The sequence below is a fragment of the Heliangelus exortis genome, chromosome 1, assembly GCF_036169615.1.
Source record: "Heliangelus exortis chromosome 1, bHelExo1.hap1, whole genome shotgun sequence".
Classification (NCBI taxonomy): domain Eukaryota; kingdom Metazoa; phylum Chordata; class Aves; order Apodiformes; family Trochilidae; genus Heliangelus; species Heliangelus exortis.
Genome location: NC_092422.1, coordinates 161,456,501 through 161,483,905, shown reverse-complemented (window position 1 = coordinate 161,483,905; position 27,405 = coordinate 161,456,501). Strand labels below are relative to the sequence as shown.

The following is a 27,405-nucleotide window of genomic DNA, read 5'->3' as shown; positions in this document are numbered from 1 at the left end:
AGTTGAAGACAAGGCTGATTTCTGTTCCAATAAAATGATATGAACTATAAATGTCCCTCACATTTCCATCGGCAGATGAGATTGAAGCGGATCTCACTGTCACCGTGCAGCAGCTGAGATAAAATTTGGGTGTGTTTAGATGTGAAGTCTGTACATATGTGATCTAATCCTCTAGTTATAGCACCACAGAGTAGAGTTATGGAGTTTAATGCATGCACATCACTCCCGGGAGAACCGAGTAACTAAAACAATAGTTGTTGTTTTTAATGTTTATTTGGGACTACACTAAATCCAGGGCTCAGTTGCTCAGAAATTTTTTAACTTTTCATCTGGCTATCTATAAGCTAGGCATGAGAAGTGGCACCTTTAACCATTTTGAGTTAATCTTTAAAGGGTACTCCTATTTTTATGTAATTTTTAAAAGAAACAGCTAACTGAAGGAAAGCTAAACTAATTAATTTCAAACTTTCCACAAAAAAATGAAGCTTTGTGCCATATCCAGTCACGTGAAGTTTCAGACCAAACAGAAATGTGACAGAAATTAAAAGGAACAGAGAAGAGGAATTTGCACAGTGTTACTCTCCAGCAGAAGGGCAATGAAAATGAGTTTTGCAGAACTCTATAAGTCACACATACAATTGTGTTATTAAAACTGAGTACAACCTTTTAATGTCTTTGTGTGAAATATGTTTGGTGGTTACTTAGATCAACATTTTTAAAGGAAATTGACAGAGAATAGTAATTCAGAGCTACCTTAGCTTCTGATTCCTGAATACTAGGCAGTCCCACCAGTGAGAAAGTGGTCTATTTTCCCATTCAGGGTAAGAATTTGTGCTTTGTGTTAGAGTTACAAGCAGAAGAGCTTTATGACCCCACTAGTAAACATTTGAATCTAGACAAACAGAAAGCTGCAGAACTGTGGAATAGCCATTTTTTCTGGCCCTTTTGCCAGTCAATGTAAAAAAAAGCCAGATAAAATCTTGAGGAGATTGAATAGCATGAAAGAAGAATGCATGTGGGATAAGGGAGAAAGGAAATACAATTAAAGTGATGCTGAAGTTTCTCACTAGGGATTGGCACAAAACTCTTGTGTTAACTGTCATATTAGGTAAGAAGTCGAAATCTGGTTTAATTATGCTGTTCATAATTCCTAATATAAGGTAATCAGTATCTGAATAGAGCACAAAATCACTACAGGGAAACATTCCATCAATGAAAAATTCACAAGCTTTTGAGAAAAGGGATAAAAAGAAGAGTGAAATCAAACACAAAGTGATCCTGGCTGTGCTGGAAGAACATGGTGTACTTCCATGAAGCCTCCTTTTTTAAAAAAAAAAAAAACCAAAACCACAATGCAACAGTTGTTCTATTTATACATTAAAAAAGACTTGCAGAGTTTGGAGGATACAGGCGAAGATGTGAAGAAGGCTTGAGAAAAATCAGAATTTTTTTGAGTAAGGCAGAGTCAAATATATAGAGTCTGTAGAGGCAGAGCAGCTGGGAGCAGGTTGGAACAGGACAAATGCAGGGAAATTATTTTGTTGGCACAAGTCTTTGTGTCTTCAGTGGCTGTGCAGTCCTCAGAATGCATCTCCACCAGAGCTTGCCAGAAAGATTGGAACTGAGTATCAGTTTTCCAGCTTCTCAAGACTCTCAGTAAGCAATGCCCTTGGGTACTACAAAGACAGATCACCTGGGACATTCACCAAGAACTCAGTTTGAAGTATTGCAAGGCAATACTTGCTAGAACAGGGAGGGAAACAGAAACTCTAAATAAAACAAAACCAAACAAAACCGAACAGCAACAATAATAATAAAAAAAACCTGAAAAACCACAAACAAGCAAGGAAAAAACACCAGAAAAACCCTAGAACCCAGCTGCCAAAGAGGAATGATTATTTAGATCAGATTTTTTTTAAGGCTTTATTTCCAATTTGTTTTTCCTTTGTAGTAAAAGAGTACAGAGAGGAAGCTAGACAGAAAAGACTTAGGGTGAGTAGATGGAGCACTTGCATCTAGAGAAAAGGCAGTGCAGTAACTTGCACTCTTGCCTGTAATTTTGTTTGCTGCTTTGGGGAAGAAGCACTGAAAGTCCGCGATTTTCTTCAGGCATATTCCTACAGTCTGTTCCCATATTCACAGGTAGGAGGTACAAGCAGGAGGCAGAGAGAGAACAGAAGGAATTAATCTCTCACCCTGCTTCACAAACTTATGATTTAGTCATGCTTGCTTGGCACAATCAGTCCTTCTGGGTTCTACAGAAATTTCAGTTGTGTTTGGGATTTTTTGATTTCTCCAGCAGATGAAAACAGAGAGTAAAATCAGGAAAGAAAAATAATAATTAAAAAAAAAACAAACTAAAAATATTATTAAGAATAACTTATTAAATGTGAAAAGCAACATAAAATAATAATAGCTTTGAAAGGGAGTCTTTAAAGTAATTTCACTAATTCTTTGTTTTTATCCCAAATAGTTAAGTGCATTTTGAAGTGATGGAATCTGAACTGAATATTGAATAAAAAGGCCAAAATCATGGCCCCACTGAAGTCAATGGGAGTTCTGTCATTGACTTCAATAGGGCCAGGATTTCCCCCTAAGGATTTATCACCAACATCAAAGACACAGAGCAATAAAATGACAACATAGACCTTTTTTTTCAATAAGTTCAGAAAAACAGAACTGAAGAAAAGGAGTCTTAAAGGAACTCTAGGTTAAGGCTCTTAAGCTCTGCAGTCTTTCAGGGTCAATTCCTGTGGCAATAGTAAAAGAATTATTGTATGTGACACATCTGAATGAACTGTGGCATATTTACATCTGTTAAACTTGTGAATTTAAGCCCCACAGAACACACTTCAGTTCAAGGAGGCTTAGTTTTCCATAATTCAAATGGTTTTGCATTTACCTAGCTGTTTTGATGTTCTTGGGTGCAGAGACTGAAAAATAAATCACAGAAAGTTTTGGAAGATCATCAAGTCACAGTTGTCATAGATGTGCAGCAGTTTCTCCAGAAACATTGAAGGAAAAAGCAAGGATGTGTCCCAGTGACCCCAAATAATGCAGGATTGCCAGCTGAAGTTTAACTCCATAACTCCTCAGCCAACACTGAAAAGCCACAATGCAGCTATTGAATGATCATTCCCAGTTGTTTAAAAATTTGAGACACAATGGATTGCTGCTGCTTATAAACTCAGTCTGTCATCTACTTAGTGGCATTTTTTAAGGGAAAGAGACAGCAAATCACAGTGAGATTTCATGATTTTCTGCAAAGTGATTAAAATGCCTTGGGGTTTATGGTGGATGAGATCAGAAGGCTGTCTGAAAATAATGAGAAAATTCAGAGATCTCAGTAAGTAAGAAAATTATCTTGATCTGGGTCATGATATAACTTAGAAGAGAGATACTTCCATGTTACAGACACATAGAGGACAGTTTCAGATTTTTAAGACTAAATCACCCTCTATGCTAGTCTCTTCTTGCTCTCCATGTGGGTAAGGTTGATTGCAGCACTTTTCCTCAGCCCTAAGTGAAAATACAAGGAGCAAGTGGAAGAATTCATGTAACTCACTCTGACTCTCATCCCTTCTAAAGAGACACAAGGCAAGGCAGGGGGTGAGGAGCTATAAATGCAGCTTCTGAAACTGGAGATAGATAAGACTGAACTCTAGTTCTTCTTCAAAGGCACTGTTAATCACAGTTCCTGTGCAAAAACAGACCCTGGGAAATAGAACAAGGGTCCTCTGAAGACAGAGATATCCTGGGAAGGAAAATGTAGAAGAACAGAGAGAAGAGGATAAAGTAGGAAGCCAGAAGAGAGGGCTGGAGGGCATATTTACCTTTACATCTCTCACATCTGCTGACAACATCATGTATAGACATAGATTTACCAAAACAAGTTGTGCAACACATGCATTTCTGGAGTTCCTTTTGGTCTGGATTTATATGTGTTCAGCAGACCTATGGACAGCTCTCTGAAAATCTGATTGATCAGTACTCAAAACATCTGTGTGCCTGAATATGTGACAAGGTAGAACACAGTACCATTACAGATCTAGTTCAAGCCAGTGGAGTAGCCCATGCAGAAATACAAGGCTGATTCTGATTTAATTAACCTAAGTAGGCAAACAAATACAGTAAGAAGTATTAAGTCCTTTTATTAAGTCCTAATTTTCTTCACAACACAGATAAGCAAAGGAAAACCAAATGTGCTTATTTCAGGATGACAAGATAGCGTTGTGACTGAAATGAGGTATTTCTCTAGGAAGGAGGATGAAAGTATGTTTGTTTTCAAACAGCTATTCAATTTTAAAAATTGAAGCCACCATAGGTTGTTGGTAGAAGGGTGGCAGAACAGAAATGTGTGAGAAAAATGGGATGGAATCATCCAAGAGTTGTAGTGAGGGTATTGAGAAAGAATATGACAGGAATTTTCTGTTTGGACTGGATCAGCCCCTACTTTCAAGAATAAAAAAATAAAATAAGTAAGTATTTCTAACTAGTAGCAGTAAGGTTTTGGAAGACAGGGAAAAAAAATCACACCAGGCAAGCTTTAAGCCTCCAATATGTCAGGTATTTTGGGAATGATTTACCACCCCCTTCTCAAAATAAACTCAATGAAATGTGGACAGAAAACAGGCCTCCCTAGTGACCTTTGCCACAAGAATAATGAAACGATTCATAACTTACATTTGATTTGTTGGGGATGTTTGTTTGGATTTTTTTTCTCTCTCTATTTAATTTACTTCCAAAAAAAGGTTTGTGCCAGGGAAAGGGAGGCAAAGGGTTCATTTTAGAAAAACTTCATAGTCTTTTAAGCATCACTCATCTTCGTCTGTTATTAGTATCTTCAAGAACTTCCTCGGGGACAAGATCTAAAAGCTACTGACATTAGAGTTGAAAGAGTCTGACTGACTTCAATGGAGCTGAAGTTGGTGTCTAAACCAGACTCTTCATCTAATACAACATTTCACAAATCACTGCCACCACCAAGGATGATTCAGTCAATAGAAGCAGGAGCAAACCTCCCAGGAGGCAGGAGATTCTCAGTGGATTCTCTTGCCTGAAGATCCCCTTGACACTGGAGACAGTCCAAGAGTGATTTCTTGCTGTTTTTAGAGCAGAGGACACTGTACATGAAGCTCTCTGGGGCAGAGAGCCACTGAGCAGCATGTCAGTATCTCTTCCATACTCTAGCTCCTGCATCATACAGTGACATACAGGCACCTTAGAAATGTGTGGATTTCATCTGTAAACCCATAAAATGGTCATTGATCAAGTAATACATTTTAACACCTTTTATGAGCTATTGCTCTTCTCCATGCCATCTCTCCTCCACTTTATCCTAATTTGTATTCAATGCTGCAACTCTGAAAGCTTCTCTAAAACTCCCCAAGAGATCTATCATACCTTGCCTGTTTTCCCAGGCTTCTAAAATTAATTTAGATCAATCATTTAATATGTTCAATCACTTTATTTTACCCGTTCACTGCAGATATAGCTAATTATTCTGCATAAAATATATAGCCAGATCATTTCATCACAACCAAAAATGTGATTTATCATCATATTCAATTACAACCCACTGAAGACAGTAGCAAAAGTCCCATTCAGTTGAATAAGGATTAAGGCTTCAATTTACATTGTCATAGGAATAATGCCTGGTAATGGAGAAGGATGGGATACATACGGGATTCCAATTTCAAACAGATTGTTTTGAATCAGTTGTTTTCCAAGCATGATGATGCTCAGCTGAATACAGAGTTCCATCAAACAGCCTCCTGGAGCACACTGCAATTAAACAAAATCACAGAGCATGAATGGAGTAAGAGAAGGAGCATGGACCTTGTCCATCATTGCAATTCTATCCTTAATAAGGTATTTCAACTCCACTCATAAAACCACATCATGGAAAATATGTAAAGCTCTGAAACAGCATAGTGTGCCCTGGGGCCACCATGTTTCCTTTTAAAATATTTACTATAAAATCAATGCAATAAACATAATGCAGTATCACCAATACCCTTCCAACCTGATGTCTCCCAAAGGGGGGAGAAAGTCTTCAAAATTGCAAAGACTTTTGTGTAAGTTTTATTGTAAAACCTTCAGTCTCTCTGTTTTCAAGGGAATACCCACAGCAATTTAAGGCAATTTGGGAAAAAACAAAGCCAAAACCAAAACCAAAACGAGTTTACAGGTTAAGCACAAAATGGCTATCTCTTTTTAGGCTATTAAAAATTCTAGGCTTACAGTGACCTATAGAATGTGATGCCAGATTCAAGTTCGGGCTCTGCCATAGGTTTCACAAAGACCTCAGTCAAATAATTTAATCTGCTTGTTCCTTACTACCTGTTTGAATGAATAAAAATTGTGAAGCTTCACCTAAGAATGACTGTGAAGTAAAAGAGAGCCTCAGGTGCCTCAGAGGGAAAATTTGGGGTCTGTCTATTTATGTCAAAGTTGCAACATCATGGTTTAAAATGTTTTCTACTTTTCCTTTTGAGTCTAGACTCCAGTGAAAGGCACTGAACACAAATCTCTTTTTCTTTAAAAGGACTTTTGTGTTTGGATTTCATATGTGCTTACCTCTTCCATTCGATAACCATCAAACACATACACATAATGACCAGGACGGCCAACAAATCTGAAAGAAATAATAATATATGAAATAATAAAAATAGGAAAAAAAAGTTACCTTAAACAATATAATTGTTCATTCATATTAGTGAAAATATTCCAGTTATGGCTAATTTAGCATGACTTCTAAAAGACTTGACACCAATTCAACTTTGGTTATTTAAAAATATTTCAGATTAGTAGGCCTCTACAAATATTTTTTTACTACCTCTTGATGAAACATTTCTGATAAAATATTTTCCCTTGGTAAATAATAATAATAATAATAATAATAATAATAATAATAATAATAATAGTAAGAGTAAGAGTAAGAGTAGGAGTAAGAGTAAGAGTAAGAGTAAGAGTAAGAGTAAGAGTAAGAGTAAGAGTAATAATAATCTCTCTTTCTTGATTAGAGATCACAAACAAAACTAGGAATACACATTACATTCTCTTGCACTTGAGTAATGCACTAAATTATTTAGACATCTAAACACAGTCAATGGTTAAAAAAGAAAGAAATTTGTGATAGTTTTCATGAATATCTCAAATAGTTACAACTGCTGGTAAAATATGTCATTGATTCTCAAATCAGTGATGCTGAATAGGATTAGTGAGGAGCACAGATTAACAAACTTTACAGCCCCCAAAAGGAACAGAAAAATTGCATGAAGCAGAATCCAGAGGATGTCTTAAACATGTCTGCCAAAGTTTTAGCAAACAATCATTTTAAGCTTCCCATTCAAAAGCATGTGTTATACTGTGGATAACTGGGTCCCAAAAGACAATGATGCTGAACCCATAGGAAGTCACACTTATTTAGCAGGACAGCTGAATTAGCTTTTTGGTCAATCAGTTCATTTGCCAAAACATGCAACTTCCAGTTGACCGTAACTGTTTCTTAATTTAAATTGATACAGGAGAATAGTGCAAAGTGTTGAGAAAATAATAGAGAAAATAGTTCCAGAATATTAAATGAAACAGGAAAATCTTTCTTTGCTAAATGATGCTTCAAGAAAAAATTATTAAAATTAGGGAAGTGAAGACTTGTAAGCAATACCTTTCATTCATAAATGCAACACTCTTTTTTTAGTTAAAAGGAATTCTTTTCCGAATTGTGTGTTATTCTTAGTTTGGAAAGAAAATTAAAATGGTTGCATTTCAGAACAAAGCTCTGCTTAAAAGAGAAACAAGACATCATGCCCTTCCATCCAAATCAAGCTGCTGGTGATATTTTTTCATAAGTGATGAAGGTACACAGTTCCAGACATAGGTAGTCCTTTTTGCCCATTTTTAAGCACAGGTCCCCTAATAAAGTCATAAATATCTATGTGCTTAAACAGCTGTACATAAAGGATATTTAACATACCTTCCTTTAAAAAAGGCAACATAAAAAATTGGTGCATAGGAATTCACAAACTTCAGTAGGAATGCCTTCAAAATCAGTCTTTCCTCAAAGGTTTTCTCTGTTTTTGGTACTTCTGGAAAGTTAAAAAAAAAAAAAGCACAAACCAGATAAATCAATTAGTAAATATGAAAGCATCATTTATACCCCCAAATACAACTTCGAACTGCAAACTTTGATTTAAAACTGTTTTTTCTTTTCCATTTTTAAATTTTTTAACAATGCACACTAGCTGTCACTGACTCCTGATTCCCAGAGAGTCTTTCCAAATTTCTAGATGGAACCTGATGATCATTTGATAGAAACATTAATGACAATGTAATGAACTTGATTCTCTGATAGGCCTTTGTCTATCCAATTCTCTGGTGACAAAAAGCCCCAGAAATCCTGACATCTAGTCTGGACCTGACACTACATCACTTCTTTTTCATTTGCTTGCTGAGAGACCTGGGTAAATCGTATCACTTTCTTCTTCTTCAAGACATATCCATGATCTCTTAGCACAGACCTAAGGCATTTACACTGACATCTATTATATTGTTAACTATATAGTATTATTAAATATATTTTATTAATAATAATAGAATAATTAAAATCTATTTAAATGGTCCTTCTACTGGCTGTCTGGTGTTTGAAGAAAAAATATTACATATTGATATCCAATTAAGTAAAGCTAAAGCAATGCAATTGGCTTTAATGTATTTTAGTATATGCATATTAACATACATAAGAGCATCAGTTACTCTGCTGAAATAACAAAGCATTAATGTTCTCAGTTCAAAAGTCATGGAAGTAAAGTACAAAGACTTGCATTCAGAAAAACACCTTAAAAACTTTCTTAACTTTGTGTGCACAAGCCTTGTTTTCTGCAATGGGATTGTTAATGTGCTTATTGCTAAACACAAGACTAAATTCTTTTTTGATTATCACGTTGAGTAGTTAATTGTCATACAAAAATGAATGCATATATTTTTTAACACTTGTCCATTCTCTTTATACTTTGTACATTTCTAGACTTATTTAGATAGCTTGTAAAAAATGTATTGTAAACATTTTCGGTATTTATCACTCTGTTCTCAGATTTATTTCCAATTTCCATGAAAATTTTATGGCAACAGAAGACCTAGGACAGACGTTTTTTAAATGACAGTAAGATCCTCTTTTAAAGATTCAGTATGAGTTAAACTCTTGTACTGCTATGCTCATCCTGAGCTGTTAACTGATATGAGAGCAGATAATTTTTTTGTGGTTTGTTCTTGACTGGATTTCTGTAGCACAATGTAAGTGTGAAATTACAAGGTAGATCCAGAGCTCTGGCCTTAAGGACTTAGTGAAAAACAGTTGTTGGACTTGCATGGTTTTGTTTTGGGGTGTGTTTCGTGTGTCTTGGCTGCCGTATTTTTTTTCCTTAAAAAAGAAACACGGTGTTTGTTTGAGCACTAAAGGAATAGCAAAATTCTAAGAAGTTCCCACAAAGCTTTATTTGTGATACTTTCAACCATGTTGACCATGAGCTCAACACACAATGTGATAAACCCTAAGCCATCATTCACCTATACTTATAGAAAAGCTTAATTAAACCTTGAAAGGATTTGAACAATTTGTAGATGACCCCACACACTGGAAGAAATCCTCAGGACAACAGCTCAGGGCAACAAGAATATCAAATGACAGCAATGCAGCTTTTAATGTGAGGGAGGAAAAAAACCCTTTCCTTTGCCTTATGAAGAACTCCCACAAAGATGAGCTCAGCCTCTGGATGAAAATTTGCACACCATATAAGGTTCCCAAGACTCACTCAGCACTTCCCTCCCTCCCCACACTCAGATATACTATACCATACCAATAGAGGTATGCATAGAATTTGTCCTCTAGCTAGCGGAGTCTGCTACACAAGAAATATATCCAGCCAGAATAGATGCACTAGCAAGGCAGAAAACGTTCCCCTCAAAAATGATCCACATGTATGGTCAGTTGTGAAAATGACACAAAAATTGGGCAGCTGAAGCTTTTCAGGTAGAGAATGAGGTGACTTTATGAGGCACAAATACAAATAGCTTTGATTTTGTCCCCATTTCCCTGGTTCTTCCTCGACTTGAGTAAAGTTACAAGTGTGTAAATGAGTTTTCTGCCCAGTCTGACACCACCTAATTACTGACGATGACCAATTCAGCCTAATAATGCCAGGATGTAATCTGCACTTTTGCTGGTCTGATCTGCGATAAGAGGGCATCAGTGTCCCACTTCATTTGGTCTACAAGAGGTACTTGGAGTCCTAGTGCATGCTATATGGGCTCTCAATATTGATTACCAAAAAAAAATACTACTTTGTTCCTGCTAGGAACTGATTTAGCAGGTAGTAAGGCAGATCCATTACTTTGGTCCTATTTTGAATGCAATTGCCATTAGCGGTACTATTCTTTATATTTATATTTATTACTATACTGTGATTTTTTTCACTTGAACAGAGATTCAAGTGTACTTGGGGTTGGAATAGAAACCTATGCTGTCTGGAGCTGTTTCTCCAGCCCAACTGTGTTCCTCAGCTTGCTCATCAACTGCAGTGTGTTAAAAAAAAAAAAAAAAAAAAAAAAAAATCATGTTTTTCTGTGCTCAGCAAAATGAATGTTTACATGATAAGGAGCATTTATCAGCATCTATGAATTGCAAATTTTTAACATTTTGGTTTCATATGACATTTTAGCCTAGCACTGGAGAAAGATGCCTGAATGAACATTCTAAATCATGTAATTTGTAGGACTAGAGACTACTCCGACTGGATCCTTCTTAAAACAAAACATCTGAAGGTTACTTAGGAATACTGCCTAAATAAAGACAGCAGGATTAGAATGAAATGTAAAATGACAGGGGTACAATAATTGGCAAGGAAGAAATTCTTGTTTCTTTCACATTCAGAGAGGTGCAGAATTCAAAGCAAAAGAATTTCCTTCTGTACTTTCCTGAGAGGCAATGACAGTGGGTTACACTTCCCAGATTTTACCTAAAAAATTGCCAGAGAGGAGAAGCCTCAACTTCATGTCATCCCGTGCTTTCCATACATCAGCATCGTGCCTTAACAGTTGTGCCCTTTCCTATCTGGGATTAAAAAAAAAAAAAAATCCAACCCCTAAACGAAATTACAAAAATATTTTTGAAACGTGCAAATATTATTATTTTTTAAAAGTGCAGCTCCTATAATGCTTCTATAATGGTAAAAATATCTTTTGAGTAGTAAGGAGATGGTAAAAATAACAACAGTAGAATAACCTGGTTAAGCATTTGCCAGAGTATCTTTGCCAGAGCCTGTAACATCTTCGAAGCCACCCATTGGCTTCCAGTAAACCCATTAGAGGTAAAGATTTCTATCAAAACACCAGGTCAAAAATTCTCAACCACCTCTAGATAAGTGGCTCTTGGCACAGAGTCACTGCAGTGGAGAAATTCCAGCTGAGATTCTGGAAATAGCACAGCTGCATTAACATGGCATTACAGACAGGCTGATCAGTCCTATTAGTGGCACACTGCATGTTGCAGCTCAGACCCCTCTCTCGGAGAGGCATGTCTGAGCATCTTACCCCATAGGCCTGAATATTTTCACTGGCACTCTTCAGTGGGAAATATTCCTATTAGAACCTCCAAGAACACTCTCATGTCAATACATGCACTAACGAGGAATGTGGTGAGACAGTTTTACCAATTTCTGTCAGCCATTTGGCAACAGCTCCATAAATTTCGTCAAGTATAAGTATCACGACGAGGTTAATGATGACAGCAGTCGCGGTCACAGTCACTCGAACGTTTGACCTGGTTGTTGCATTTGTGCTGAATGACAAAGCTGCTGCTGTTGTGATTCGGTACACAATCACGCCAAACACTGCTGAAAATGTCAGTGAAATCTGCAAAGAAAGGTACAGAGACATTAGATCAAGTTTGCTGTGAGCATTGAGACAGAAGCTTTGAGTATTGCGTTTGGTTTGTTTGAAGAATTGGCATTGCGTGGTTATGTCTTGGAGAAATAATAATATGGGGATAATCTAATACAAATGTATTACCCAAACTCAAAACTCCCTAAAAGGGATATGAGGAAAATGGATATAGCACTCAGAACTGGCACAACAATTCCTGAGGAAGTGCACGTTCTCTCTAATTAAAGCTCCACACATTATTTATGCATTGTTAGTTCATGTTCAAGCAAATTCTCTTATCTGGCAGTAGGCTCAGATGGTTTAGGCTGAATGGCTTCTATGTATGTGCCACCAAGTAAATAGCCTTTATTGGCTGAAACATCTTCACTTCTGCACAGCAGAAGTGGCTCCTTACTCTCCACTTGTGTTTGTTCATCTCTTGCCACAAATTAAAAAATAATAATTTAAAAAATATTTCCCGTTACTATTATTTTAAGAATGAACTAAACAGTATTACCAGGGCTTCACTTTACATTTCTGTCCCTGAAATGAGATGGTATCTTGTTGTCCTTCACGAGCTGGTTATAACCCATGAGATGAGGAAAGTCAGCCTTGCCACTTAAGGTCAAGTTCCCATAAGAAGAATTTGAATTTCACAGAGCTACAGTATTCCATGTTTGAAAAGACCTTACCCAAAATGAAAAAAAAAAACCCACAAAAAACCCCACCAAGGAACAAAATAACAATAAAACACCGTCAAATTTTCATAGCCATGTCAGGAAGGGGGAAGAGGGCACATTTTTGACTTTCATTTTTGCCTTTGGCAAGAATTCCAGTGTACGTTTATTATTTTAGGTAAAACATTTTGAGATCCTCAGATGAAAGAGACTACCCAAATGTGAAAGATTAGACTATTGCAATTACTTCAATGGGCCTAGGGGCCCAGGTTCACAACAAAAAAGGTTAAGGAAATTTAACAGTTCATTTTAATGATCCAGCAATAGTTTATTAAATTCCTATACACAAAAGGAGGTTGTTTTCTAAAAATATTATTGCAAAAGAACCAGAACAAGAATCAAAGCTATATAAAGAGTTGAAGATGAAAACTGGGCACATTTAGTTTTAATGGAGAACTAGTAAACATAATAAAAATTGATGATTTGGAGAAACTCCTGGAGATACCAGATGAAATTCAGAAATAGGTTTTGTGAGAAAATGGTAATAAAATGTTAGACTGTAAAACATCAAATTTTGACTTTTTAAAGATTTTTTTCATCAGTTTCAAATAAAAGGTAGGTGATGAGGTTTTGCTTTATGCTAATATTTTTCTTTCAAATACTGGTCTAAATAAAAAAGTCTAAACATAAAACACGTAGAATGAAAACTATTAAAGTGGCCCAAAATATTATTTCCTTCCCTTTTGTAGTAGTCATTGTGTTGAAAAAACAGGTTTTGGCTTACCTACCAAACATGCAAACATAAATCTGATTTATGTTGAACTACCTGCTCAGTTCTTGATGTGACTGAACTGATGCAGGAACACAAAGATCAGAAATTTTACCTGACTTTCCCATTGCAGAAGCAGTCACTAAATTAGAGAGTAATATCCCAAATAAAGAGAGGAATAAAAAAAAAAAAAAAAAAGCATGGCAGTAATCTAACTCATCTTCCACCTTTACAGTCACCTTGAGCTCATTTCTTTTTTTTAGTTTGGGTCACTTCCCCCTGTGGATTTCTTTGAAATTTTTACTATGATGCTGGACAAGGAAAACCAGCAAAGTAAACTTTTATGTATCTTTGTGGAGATGGTGAGCTCTTTGGTTCTCCTTAGACACCTATCTCCATCACAAACTTCCACATACAAATGGTATCAATAAAAAGAGAAAGAGAAAATTTCAGGTCATGGAAGCTGAATAGAAAGCTCTTAAACCTGACCAAAGAATTTAAGGGATCTGTTGCAATGAGGAGGATTACTAGAGGATGAGATACTGAGATGCTACCTGAGGTTTGCTCTACTGCGTCCTTTTCGATATATGCAATGCCATAGCAAGATACACAAAGTTACCCAAAAATGTTTTATTTGTCTAAAGAACTACGATATTGATTTTGCAAAAGCACCAAGACTTCAGAAATTCCTTGGTTGCCCAGCTGTTTTTAAACATCTGCTAAAACACACATGGAAAAACACTCCTTTAGGAAACTTCATTATCTGTGCATCCCACAATAAAAGAAAATTGAGGAGGGCTTCTAGGACTGCAGAGGGGCTGAGAACAAAGTTCTCACTCCCAAGTCACTGACAGAGAGTGATGCTTGAATCTTCACACCATTTCTCCCATTCCTTACAACACCTCTTTTGCTCAAGTTTCAGATCATATGGTCACCTTTCATTCAGATGCTTACTTTGGGTTTTGTTGACACTGTCAGCTTTCTTATCTGGCCAGTTCTATCCCCTACTATGGCAGACAGATTCTTCACTGAATATTTAAACTAGTCTGTCAAGGACTGAATTACTTAGAAACAGATGTGAAAATTGGCTGCAGAAAAAGTCACCTACTGAGCCTGGTATGAATGAAGACAAACAGGAAAGCATACTAGGTCTGAGAAGGAAGCTATAAAACCCCATGGGCTAGACTGATACCTTCATCCAAGTTGGATAATAATTTAATGTCCAAATAGTTCTTTGGCTCCCCAGTGGGGCTATTTTAGTGTCAAGTACTATGCCATTTGAGTAAGATTAGGGCAATAGGATCCAAAAGAAGGAACAGGCTGAACTGTTGTGCCATGACACTAATTGGTTTTCTTCCTTCCTCTGACTGAGGAAATACAAAGAACTCAAAGAAAAGCTGCAGTGATGGCACGGCTCCATGCCATCCTGGTCTCTTCCAGCAGCTAAAATACTTGGAAATCTTTGCCACAACATGTACCTTCTAAATGTGGAGTTTCTAAACTGTGACATGTGTTACTACTAATTACACACAAGCCAAGCTTGTATATTCCCTGCTGAGCTTAGACCTCCAGCTACCGCTGGTTTTACTGGGCAAAAATTAGACTTGTAAATTTCTCTTCCAAATTCCCAGCAAAAGAGATTGCTTAAATCAAGGTTGGATCTTCTGCCTCCTCTCCAGTCAAACGAGGCTTTGTGTACAACCAAACAGATGTGAGCAGATTTTAAAGCTCTGTAAATGTGTAAAATAATACTCAGAATTATTTGGTGGTGTAAAACACCAAGAAAGATTGGGCAAGAGAACCAAACCAAACATTGTTTTGAAGAAACAAGCGGCATACCTAGCTTGGTAGAGATTGAAGAAAAGCCAGAAAGAAAAAAATACAGAAAGAGGATTGAAAAGAGGATTCAAAAAAATGAAGTACACAAAATAAATATGGAGATGAAAAACAAAGACAGTATGTTTTACAATAAGAAAACCATTAGTAGCTTCAAGAATCATCAGGGAAAGTATGGCTTGTAAAGGGAAGAAGGGACAGAACACAGCAGCATCCTATAACAATGTAGAGATCTTCATGGAAATTCTTATGGCTTGGTGCCTCTGACCCTGAGGGCCTGTAACTGGTAGCTGAGAATTCAACAATCACTTCTGCAGCACTAGAAATTGCAGCATGTGTGTGTATGCATCTGTGCCTGGGTCTTCTGTGTCTCTGTGCTATCTGTGTGCACATGCACACGTAAAGATTTCATCACCTATTATGTGCATAGTTCTTATAGCTAAAGAAATTTGTGTGAATAGTAATAATGGAGGTAGATGAGACTAAGTTTGTTCAGTGCAATTCTGTTGCAGAGACTGACAGTGAACCTTGCTGTTTCCAATTCCTGTTTAACTAATTTAGCAGTAAAAAAAAAAAAAAAAGAAAGAAAGAAACATGAAATACTGTAAAGAGTGGATTAGCAGAACAGATTATCCCTCATAAAGACTGGACCTTAATTTCATGCACGGCTTGTAAATTGTCTCTTGTAGGTGCTTACATCTCACTAATGCTCAAAAATATTCTTAAAAATTCACTGCTTCTTCTGTTGGTAAAAGCCAGCATAGTATCTCTTGTCTCTAACAGAAGTTGAAGATTTGGAGCTCTATATTTTACCTTTATAAATCTCTCTGAGATGTTAAGCAGGGAGTGTAACACACAAGCTTTGACTCAGGAAAGCCCTTTAGGATCATGGTTAGGGGAGATTCAAACACATGATTAAAGGCAAGAGCACATGTAAGCACCTTGCCTGCAAAAGAATGACTTGTAAAAGATAAATTGGGGCTATATGCTTACTCGTACTCAGTATAAGCAAAGTTTCAGCTGATGGTGGTTAGAGGTTCAGTCTAAAAAGCAAATGCTTGGTACAGCTTCAGGGCTATAAACTCACTCAAAATGTTCTAATTACATATATATATATATATGTACATATATGTGTATATATGTATGTATATATGAATGACACGTATTGGTAATATAGTTTTTCTATGATATATATGTGTTCATAATAATATGCACGTATATTTATAAAAATGCAGACATTAATTCGGCTTCAGTAAGAATACAAAATGGATTGGACTGTCAGAAAAAGAAATCTTCACAGGACATCTGTTTCAGTATATGCAAATTCCAGATTATAAAAAATAAATTTAGGTATTTTAACTTATTTTAGTTCCTAAGTAAATTTTCCATGCCAGGTGCTCCTGTGGTGTAAACCAGCACATTTCATTACCGTATTATGATGGCTGTAGATGTGAATACACACTTTCATTCAGTAGTTTCTGTAGCCAGAGAGATAATGGGATTCTTCACAGTGTAATTTAAGGTTTATTAGCCAAGCTTTCGTAGTTGCTGTTTACAAAGTCTATCAGCTTGATGATGTGTTTATGGCCTGCTAGAAATTTTACTAGGACAGTGGTGTCCACACTTCACAGATGGCTTATTCTCAGTCTCTAGTGAGGACTCTATACCACAGTCTTCCTCAAATACAGCATAGCCCAACCCTGAATGTGTGCTGGACACACATTCCCGGTAACAGGTTTATTATACCTGCATGTCATCTGTTCAGTAGCCTGAACACTTCTGAATGTCACTGCAAACTTTCTCAGACCTAATGTATACGGATAAATGAAGATTATATTACCATAAATAAAATCAATCCAAAGTTTGCTGCATATCCTGGGATACGGTCAGTCCATGTCAGCTTCTCCTTTGCATCCTGTGACAAAACACAAAGATAAAATACCAGATATTCCAGAACTGTGCAATAGAAAATACTTGAGTCAGCAAGACCTTTTATTGAAAAACTTGCTTGATTCCCCTACTCCTGTGATAATTTTGAAAATAAGATAAGTTTTAGAATAAGACTTAGAATACTGATATTTTAAAACAGATTTGAATTGGGAAGAAAAAAGGGTAAGAGGGTAAATAAGGCTAAAAAGAAAATGGAAAACCAGAAAATCTCATACATAACAGTGACTTTTTATATTGGAAAAAGATGTGTTCAGCTCTTACGAAGTGTCATAGAATCAGGAAAAAAATCTGAAATTCACCTTATTTTACTGTTAGATTAAGTAAGATTTAACCATTTATTTTAAACTGCTTTTTGTAAGACTTCAAAAGAGTCATGCTTGAGACAGAAATCAGTAAAAGAATGCTTATTGCCATTGAACCCAGATTTTTGTATAGTGGTTACCTTGGGTAGATGTGATCACTAGAATAATTCTTGCAAAGGCACCTCAATCCTTCTCCTGGTACTTGGTCTATAGAAGAGGAACTACAAAGACAACCCCCAACCTGTGATCTCTGCTTCCAGCCTTGTTTTATTCATGTGTAAACATCTCTCTCATAATTGTATAATTTAAAGCAACTGTGATCAGTGAAATCCAGTATGCTTTTACTCTCCCCACACAAACCTAACCCCATCTCTAGCAATGAGTACATCGAGAGAAGATATTTGAAAGTGGATTTATTCAAGAAATATGATTCCCTTCTCACAAAATAGGTTTCTTAAAATAATAATAAGGTCATTAGTTTGTTTAAGTTAAGCTAAAGTTATATAATCAAATTAACTAAGGACACAGCCAGCTGCTGTTTGGATTTCTGGAACCACTGTTGGTATCCCATGGACTGGTACTTCATTTACATTGGAGTTAACCTAGAGATATTCTGAATATAAAAGAATTTAAACCAGAATTTAATTCGGGTCAATGGTTTCAAATAAACCATTTCTAAGGCAGAATTGTCCTCAGATAAGAATAAAAATTGGGGAGTATTATGACTTTGTAGAAGGCTTTCCCAAAGTAATACTAGGAACACTGTATATATTCCAAGCACAGACATGAAGCCATGAATTTTCTCATGGAGTTTACTGTGCTGTGGAAGTAGACCAAAGATATGATCCTGTCTGCAAATCCACTGCCATCGTGGTGGTGCCTCAAGCACTGTGAGAAGTAGTGTTACTTAGCATCCCCTCTTCCCAGCTCAGCTGTTCAAATAAAGTTAAGCATGTGTCCTTTGGGAGAATGCTGGCAGGACTGGGCCAGAGCAAACCCAAGCAGAAGCATAAATAATTTGTCCCAATGTATGCAGTACATAAATACTCCATACAGTACATAAATGGAGTCCATCATTTAGCAGGAAGGCTACTTTAAAAAGCATTTCTATGAAAGCACAGGTGCATTTCATTTGATTTTGGCTTTTGCCACTCAGCAAAAATACAGGACATAACGGTCTAAGGTATTATACTCCAAGAAGACCTGAAGGACATAATGCCTAACAATTGCAAATTTCACTAAGGAAAAAACACCAAAGAAGCAAAACAGCAGAATGAGTTAATACTAGACAAAGGAGATAAAAAAAGAGAACAATTTATAACCATACCGAGGTGAAACGAGAAAATTCTGATTCATTGAAAAGGGCCAAGAAGAGACAAAAATTACCAAGAAAATTACTTCAAAAGTCTCTCTAGCAGTAAGAACAGTGGAAAATCAGTAATCATAATATCAAAGTTAAAAATTTTAACTTCAGGAGAGTTTAAGGATTGCAGTTATTAAGCTCAGCATGTGTGACAAGAAAGCAGAGCCATCTAGCACTAGCAGACATTTTGGAACCCCTAGTGTTAGCACCTGAATACTTGATTTACATAAATTACAGCTTTTCGAGATCATTTTATGTCTGATAAGTTTAATAAAACAAGTTCCTGAAATGATAATTTAGGAGCATGACTAGTTCTTAAAATCTCAACTTATTACTGTGAGGAACTAAATGAAAGTATGTACTGCCTCCAAAAAAAATTACCTTACTGAACAGGACAAAAGTAGTCCTTTATCCAGTCCTTTGACCTCCACTGGCTGCCGAATGCCCACCTACCCCCTCTCTTACTCTCCCTCCTAAACAGGATGGAGTGCGAAATTAAGATGAGAAAGTGTGTGCCTTGAGGTAGACAGGAAAGTAACTTAACAATTGATATTACGAGCAAACATGACTTGAATTGGGGAAAATGAGTTTAGTTTATCACTTATTAAGTTAGATTTGGATAGCAAGAAAAAAAATAACTAAAAACTCCTTCTTCACCTCCCACTAAATTTCTTCCCAAGGTTCAGTCCTTCATTCCCAGTTTGTTTAGTTCCCTCCCCACGCAGTGCAGGAGGATGGGGAATGGTGACTTGTGGAGTTAGTCCATAACAGCTCCTCTCTGCTGCTGCTTCTTCCTCACACTGTTCCCCTGCTCCAGCATGGGTCCTTCCATGGGTTCCAGTCCTTCATGATAAACCTGCTTCAGTGTGGGCTCTCCAAGGGTTGCAGTTCCTTTGGGAAATTCCCACCCACTCTGGCACAGGCTCCTTCACAGGCTGCAGTGGGGGTACCAGCTTTATGGTGGCTCTCCCCGGGGGTTTCGGGGAAATCCCTGTTGCACAGTGGTCTCTCCAGAGGATGCAGGGGAGTCTCTGCTTGTGCACCTTGAGCACCTCCTCCCACTCTCACCTTGGTGCTTGCAGGGGTTGATTCTCATACTTTTTTTTGCCCTCTCTTTGCTGCCAGGAAACATTTTACCCTTCCTGACACAGCATTTTCCAGAGATGTCACCATCGTGCCGTGAGGCTCAGCTGTGACCTGTGGTGAGTCCATTTCAGTGACTCGGGCCTCTTCTCACAGAAGCCACCCCCAGAGCCACCGCAGACACAGGCACCACCTGAACAACTATGGTGTCCTTACAGTAGCATAAGGAAAACCACAATTGAGTCTGAGCAAGGCAATGCAGGTTGATCAAAGCTCAGCAGAATGACAGACACTTTGGCAGTGCTCTCCCTGTTTCTACTTACAATGAATGATACAATTAGGAAGAGGAGGGAGTGTGCATGAGAAAAGACAAGTGGATAACAAGGAAGAGAAGGCCAGCATGCCATCTAGGCATCTTTCTCTTTCAGGCATGTGCTCCCTTTACCCTTGGGTGACATTGTTGTGGGTTTGCCATTCTCTCAGAGGCACACGGCCAAAGGGTGCTCCCAACAACACGCTGAGCTGCCATGTCATTATGAGAAGAAAGAAGCTGGTCAAAAAGATCACTGAGTTACTTAGCCAGCGTCCATGGCAGAAACCAAATTCTGAAATTTAAACCAACAGGATAAGCAGCTGAAAGCTACTTTGTGTTACAGCTCTTGCTAATCTGTAAATTCGGTTGGTGTTTTCTGTCACACCTGATTCTATGCTCTGGCAATAGTGCCATCTAGCCGCTAAAGGGCTGCATTGTGAGGTACTGAGAACGCCTTGTTTGCTCTCAAAATAGTGCATTTGCACACTGCAGTGAGTGTGGTTTATTCCCAATCAGTGGAATTCATTCATGGACCTCGTAAGTTAGGGCACATAGCCCAGCCTAATAACTAAGGTGTATTACAGAGCACTGCCTAGATGTTAGGATAGCAAAAGCTTTCCTGAAGATTGATGAGAACAAAGCCAAGCAGGCATCTATCTGGAGCAAGCCAAGAGTTGTATGCATTTATTGACAGAACAAGATGAAACTGATAGTCTGAAGAACAGTTTCAATGACAGATGTGTTGCGCTGTGGATGATTCCCCAGGAGTGACTGTACTGCACGTTTATGTGTATATGCAGGCATATCATGAGACAAAACTCATGATAAAGATTTTTGTGCTGAACAATGCAAACTAAAAGATAAATTTTAATGTCTTTCTTTCAGCTTCTTTAAGTGCAGTGATGAATTTGAAACTGGAAAAAACAGTGAAATTGGAAAAAAAAAAAATAAAAGCAGTTGTTATTCTGGGTGTAGTGATGTGTTCCTGTTTTAACATGTAATGTGGTCTTGATTGTGCTCCTTGTAGGATTAAAATTTTTACCCACTAGAAAATTTAAAAAACCCAAACAAACAAAAAAACCCCCAATAATAATAATAAAAAATAAAGTCAGCTCCATGTAGGTTTTTCTGCATGGCTTATTTCCCTATGAGTTACCTAACATGGCAAAAATCCAACAGGTACAGCTCTGCATCCTCAGGTTGGGCCTCTGAATTGTGGAAATCTGGGAATAGACTGCACTTGGATAATACCAAGAAGCTTTTTTCACAGGTCTATGATTCTCTATGAATTAAACCACAGCCAGCTTGTTCACATCCAAAGTATTTTAGTTATTTGTTTATATTTTCCCACAAAAAAACACCTCCTCAAAGCAGGTGTTTCTAACAACCAGCTATGCCAGCTCAACCTGCACTTGGGGAGTAAAGTATCACACTTCTTCTCTTCTGTATTGTCCTCCTTTGTAACTCCAGTTCTGAAATTCAGGCAACCCCAGTGACTCCACTGGCCTTGCACTGAGCTTCAGTGATTGGAACTTAGTGAAAGATTCTCAGGGAAGAACATAACACAAGAACCCTCTCCCTTGGCTTCCTAAGATATTTTACAGCTAGCAACAGCAAAAAGCTGCAGAATTATATTTCTGATGAAAAGTTCATCTCTAAATATGCCCAGGAAGCACCAAAGAAGCAAATATCATTTTTACAACTGCACTTCTCTTAATAGAAACAAAAGCTTTAATCTGTGTAAAAACTGTGCTGTCCTAGTGAGCATCTAGGAATAAGAATTTGTGGTATCAAAAACAGATCTTCTATTACTTGTGTAACACCCAAAATGTTGCATGTGTATTGCAGGCTTAAGATAAGAAAAGAAAAATTGGCCATGAAATAAGATAAAGGCAAGGAGAAAGGGATACTTGAGGTGATTTTTGCTATAAAGCTAATCAATGTATTTTAACTAACATTCTGACTAACCTCTAACCACAGTTTGAACATATCTGTGACAAATAGTTAAGTCACAAGCCTTGTTAGGTCATTCCAGTTGTTAATTGTCTTAGCCACTGAAGCTATATGGCTTATTTCTAGGCTGCATTTTCCTATCTGCAGCTTCCAATCTTGGCATTTAGCTACAACTTTGTCAACTAAGAGCATGTACTGGTAGATACTTGATTTTGGTTCTTACTGACTGTGATTGGACCACTTCTTGGATTTTTTGCTAGCTTAGATTGCTTAATCAGAATGGGAACAAGCAGCCAAGCCCACAGTTATGCTTTTTCCCCTGCAACATGGTTGGAAACAAATCTCCCAGGGGCTACAGCTCTGACATGGGCCACTCACTTGGCTTCTCACATAACAAGACTTATGAAGGCATGTTTGCATAGCCAAGTACCTGTGCTGGTACATATGCACATCCTTTTCACAGAACCAGATGTGTGATGTGATTGTTACTATGTTAGGTGAGGGTCATACTTCCAATTATAGAGCACAAGAAAGGCTGGTGGAAAAGAAGACACTAACCTCTCTTCTGTCAACAGGGGCACTGCAGAATGCAGGAAAGCATCCACTAATGTAAATACTTTCCAGTCCTTATCAGTCTTAAAATTATATTCTGAACTTTCTCAAAGGATATATTTATCCATATGTGTATATATATATATATATATACACACAACTTCATGTATGTTGCAATGCAATACGTGTATGTATTTCATGTGCATGCAGTGTATACCTGCTAGAAGCTAGCTCTGATTATTAAATTAGAACTGACATGAAATGTATTATCAAAATTCTCCAAGGCATGGTGAATGTAGCTCTTTGCCCAACTGCAACAGTACTGCTGGAATAAAGGTAAGCTGCAACATAACAACTAAAATTCTTACCCATTTTCCCTCTGCAGCAACAGCATGGACCTTAGACTATATCAAGAGATAACTACAAGCTGTAGAGTATTGGACAGGTAGTGTCAGAAGACTTCAAAGTCCCATACACATTCTACCTTCATTGCAAGCATACAGAATTAATTCTCCTTGCTGTGGTTTCGAGAAAGTATTTCAAGCTTCTTTATTAATTTAGAAATAATCACAAAAGGCTCTCCGTTCAGTGTTATTTAAATTTGTAAAGCTAGTCTTGGCTAATTTATTACACTGTAGTTTATTCTGAAATAAAAATTACTCCTTTCTCTGCTATATTTACAACTTTTTTTGCCTTTGATACTCATCTTAATGCATCTACTGCATTGTAGCATATTGCAGTCTTCATTGTGTAAATAGCATTAAGGTGCTTAGTCTTTATATCACTGCTTAAAATGAACTTCTTGATATTTACATATGGTTCAAGTGAAAACTGGCATCACTTCTCTTTTTGCAGTGACAGTTTAACATATGGCTTTACAACTATGAATTATTTATGTAAACATGAAGCTATTCAGAACATTACCAGAAATGCACTATAATTTACACAAACAATAGGGTTACATCTGTAGTCATAAATATTCATATTTTATCAATGCTCTTTGTAGATTATTAATAAATCACAATGAGTCTTATCCTGAGAAGGCAAAGGGCCAGATGTACAAATATACTTAGACATCTGGTGGGATTTCCAAAGCAACCTCCCAGCAGTGGTACACAGGTCTGTCAGTAGAAAAAGAAGGCAGTGGAATGCCACAAATTAAGTTCATGGCATGAAAAGATATCCTGTCACCTGCCCAGTATTAGTATTCTTTCTTTAGTGTAACACTTGAAGTTGCTCAGAAAAGGTAATGAAATGCCACACATGGTTTTAAAATATGCTTAAAAACGTAGTCATTCTAAGCCAGACATCCACCTACTTTAATTTGCATGATTACAGCAATTTAATACATTTTGACATTAGCTAGATATGGACTTATCGGGCTTGTCAAACAAAGGGAGAGCAAGGTGAGTTCCAAAGAGTGGCTTTAATTTAAAAAAAAACAAAACAAACAAAAAACCCCAAACAACCCAGTTATGAGCAATATTCACTGCCTTACACTGTCTTGGATTTAACTGGATTTTCAACAACTTTGTACCCAGAAATCCAAAGCAGCAATACTCTAGTAGTCAATCTGGTTTCACACTTTTCTTGTAAACTGTGAACATCTGATGAAGAAGTTAATGGAATAATAAAACCTGACCATTTTAAAACAATTTATCTATTATTATTTTTCAGAAAAAAGATGGTTTACTAGTTTCTATAATTCAGTACCTTCTTAGTACAGCAGTGATTTTAAAAGCTTTTCTCTGTGAATTATTTAAACTATAGGACTAACTTTTCTAAGTCCTTGCAAAAGGCATTGCTTACACAATCATACACCCAGATGCTTGCAGTATCTCTCTCTAGAATTTAAAAAGGTCCAAAATTATTTTATCTATTGAAACTTCAAGTCTATTTGGCTCAGATAAATAACTGTTTACTTGAAATTTATCTGCAAAATTGTTCATTCAGTTACCATTATACAATCAGGCATTAGCAACTCAGGCCTGGTGGAACTAAGCCAGCTGGAAATTTTGCAATTTGTAAAATTCAAGTTACAATTCTTTATGTGTGAGTCTCTTAGCAACATTTAATAGTCTTGCTACTTTTCTAAACTGCATGTATTCCACTAATGTGAGGGGAACACAATTAAAAAATTTAACAGGCCATATGATTAAAGTTCTGGATGAGATTAATTTAGTGTTAGACTCGGAGGAAATTTGTCTTTTCTATGTTTTCTATCTTTCTTTGAAGCATGGCCAGTGTCCTAGCCTGAAGAATCTAGGCTGAAATTCTTGCTCCTGTGAAATCAGTTGCAAAATTCCCAGTGACTTCAATGAAGCAGAATCTCAGCCCAAGGGTTTGGCATTGCACATTTAAAACCACATTTAGCCATTGTGTCACACCATGTGAAGCCACTTATCCCCACACAAAGTGGGAGAAAAAGCATGCAACATATTATCAGTTTCCTTTGGCTGCAATTTCAAATTTAGCTTACACAAACTGAATGATCACATGGGCTCATGATTTAGTTGGCATGCTGGTGTTGGGTTGCCAGTTGGACTTGATGATCTTGGAGGTCTTTTCCAACCTTAATGTTTCTATAATCACACCAATGGCAGAGGGGGGTGAAGTGATGATAATTTTAGTAACGTTTTTAAGTTGGTAATGAAATATTTGAGAAGCAGGGAAAGAATTAAAAGGGGATGTGGCTATGGTAGATTTTTTCCCTGATTCCAGAGCATTTATTACCAGCTGTAAAACGTTAATTAAGCTTGTATTCTAACATTTCAATATGCTATAAAAATTGACACTCCATTGCAGAGCATAATCTACAAAGGCAAACTTTTGCCAATAATACAGAGATGACGTGCAGAGAAGAGTTCCGGTTAAATAGTCAGCAAATGGAAGACTGGAAAAATCAGGAGGGGTACAAGAGCAAAGCAGCATTCAACATTCTCCATGTCTGTTCCCAAAAGGACACATTTCAGAAACACAGTAGTGCTGTCCACATGCTTTCTCCCCACTGCGCTGTTCTACCTGACTCTTTAAAGCCAGACAGTGAAATTTATCAGAGTACAATTTCAGGATTATCTTTTTAACCAATGCTAGGTAGGGAGTGCCATACTGTGAGCACAGAAGATGAGCAAGGACTCAGAGGTGGGAAGGAGAGACATCAGATGTGTGACAGAAGCAATGTGAGGGGTGCAGGTACTCACAAACCCTCACTTCAGTATAGAAGGCATAATTATTATGGGTTTCCTCTGCAGTCAAAGCAGAAAGAGGCACTTCCAGAGGGAACAGTAAGAGAGTCCAACCTGGATCTTGGTCTGAGCCCATATCTAGGAACAATATTTCTTTTGGCTGATTGTGGAGGAAGTCTCTATTGAGTAGATCTCCACAAACACCCCCATATCTTCACACACACACACACACACACACACACACTTGCACAGCCTACCCCTTAACGCCATACAAGAGTGGAAGAGTATTCAGTATTTATATGAATATTCAATAAAACACCAGAAGGCAAAGAGAAATAAGAGATTAATGGATCTGAAAGACTAATGAGAGACATACACTATGGTACTGTTAGCATTATCTTCAGAATTTTGAGAGTTGTGATTTAGGGTATTAGTGTTTGTATCAGTGTTTGTATCAACTTTCATTTTTTGCTGAATTAAATTCAGTGATAAATTTAGTTTTGTAAATTATCGGCATTTTGACATTATTAAATTGGCAGTCATGTCTCATAAAGTAGAATACTTCCCAGTGTCCTTGAGATGGAGTTTCAAGCAACAAAATCTCTATTCCTGGTCACTTGATTGTTTGGGCTTTTTTTTTTTTTTTTAGGATAAAGGGTTGTAGATATCAGACCAAACTGACTGACAAGCACATCTTAACTTCTTTCCAGTTAGACACCATGAACTTCATACAAAATTGTTAGACAGTCTCCCAGGTCTAAACATAAAATGGAGAGAAAAAGATCCTAGTACCCTAACATCAAGACCTTTCTGATTTCCAAACAAGGAAATAATAACCATTCAGGGGGCTGAATTACATGTTATTTATTCAAGTTGTACACATGTGCATTGGCCTTACCAGCCATCAGCGCGCTTGCAGCAAGTGTGGGTAGAGCCCTTCCTAAATTTTCATTTGTGAAGACAAGCCATGATGATGACATGTGTCAAAATTCTCTAGAAAACACACAGAACTCTCTACAGAGCTCCTTCCCACCAGACTCACAGATTTCTCATCTCTTATTTTTCTTTAAGAAATAGTTGTTTTGGTGGGTGGTAGTGAAATGTAGATCTACAGAAAGCTTCCTTCAAAGGCCCCAGACCAATTCAATATAAAGCAAGCTGGCAGGACTTGGAAAAGTGGGAAAGAGTGTTTCACATTTCATTCTCTCAAAAATATTTGTCTGATTCTTTCATATTATTGACAAAAATAAAGTAGGTGTATCAACAAATTGATTTCTGTAGGATCATACCAGAAAAATGGAAGTGTGGAAAGCACTGACAATTTATGCATTAAACTGGGATGTAGTATCTAGTCTGAGACAGCTATACTGTTTGTTCCATGTTTAACATAGTAATTTATCTCAAAGTCATATCAATTGAATTTGCAGGTGATACTAAATTAGGAGATGTGAATAGTGAAGAGAACAGAAACTTAAATATTGGGCTGTTGGGAAGTTAGAAATC

At 37.1% G+C, this 27,405-nt stretch overlaps 2 protein-coding genes across 4 annotated transcripts in view; one reads left to right on the top strand and one right to left on the bottom strand.

Moving 5' to 3' along the window:
- Positions 1 to 27,405, bottom strand: part of ANO2 (anoctamin 2) — a 156,799-nt gene that overhangs the window by 26,258 nt on the left and 103,136 nt on the right. Inside the window, exons 15-19 of the mRNA XM_071733390.1 lie at positions 17,042 to 17,116; positions 11,709 to 11,910; positions 7,979 to 8,090; positions 6,580 to 6,637; positions 5,684 to 5,784 (exon numbers count right to left, since the gene is read on the bottom strand). Of these exons, the coding sequence (XP_071589491.1) occupies positions 5,684 to 5,784; positions 6,580 to 6,637; positions 7,979 to 8,090; positions 11,709 to 11,910; positions 17,042 to 17,116 (548 nt within the window). The remainder of the gene's footprint in view (positions 1 to 5,683; positions 5,785 to 6,579; positions 6,638 to 7,978; positions 8,091 to 11,708; positions 11,911 to 17,041; positions 17,117 to 27,405) is intronic.
- The window catches only part of LOC139791314 (very long chain fatty acid elongase 4-like), a 434,972-nt gene that overhangs the window by 363,616 nt on the left and 43,951 nt on the right, over positions 1 to 27,405 (top strand). The gene's annotated exons all lie outside the window — the stretch shown is intronic.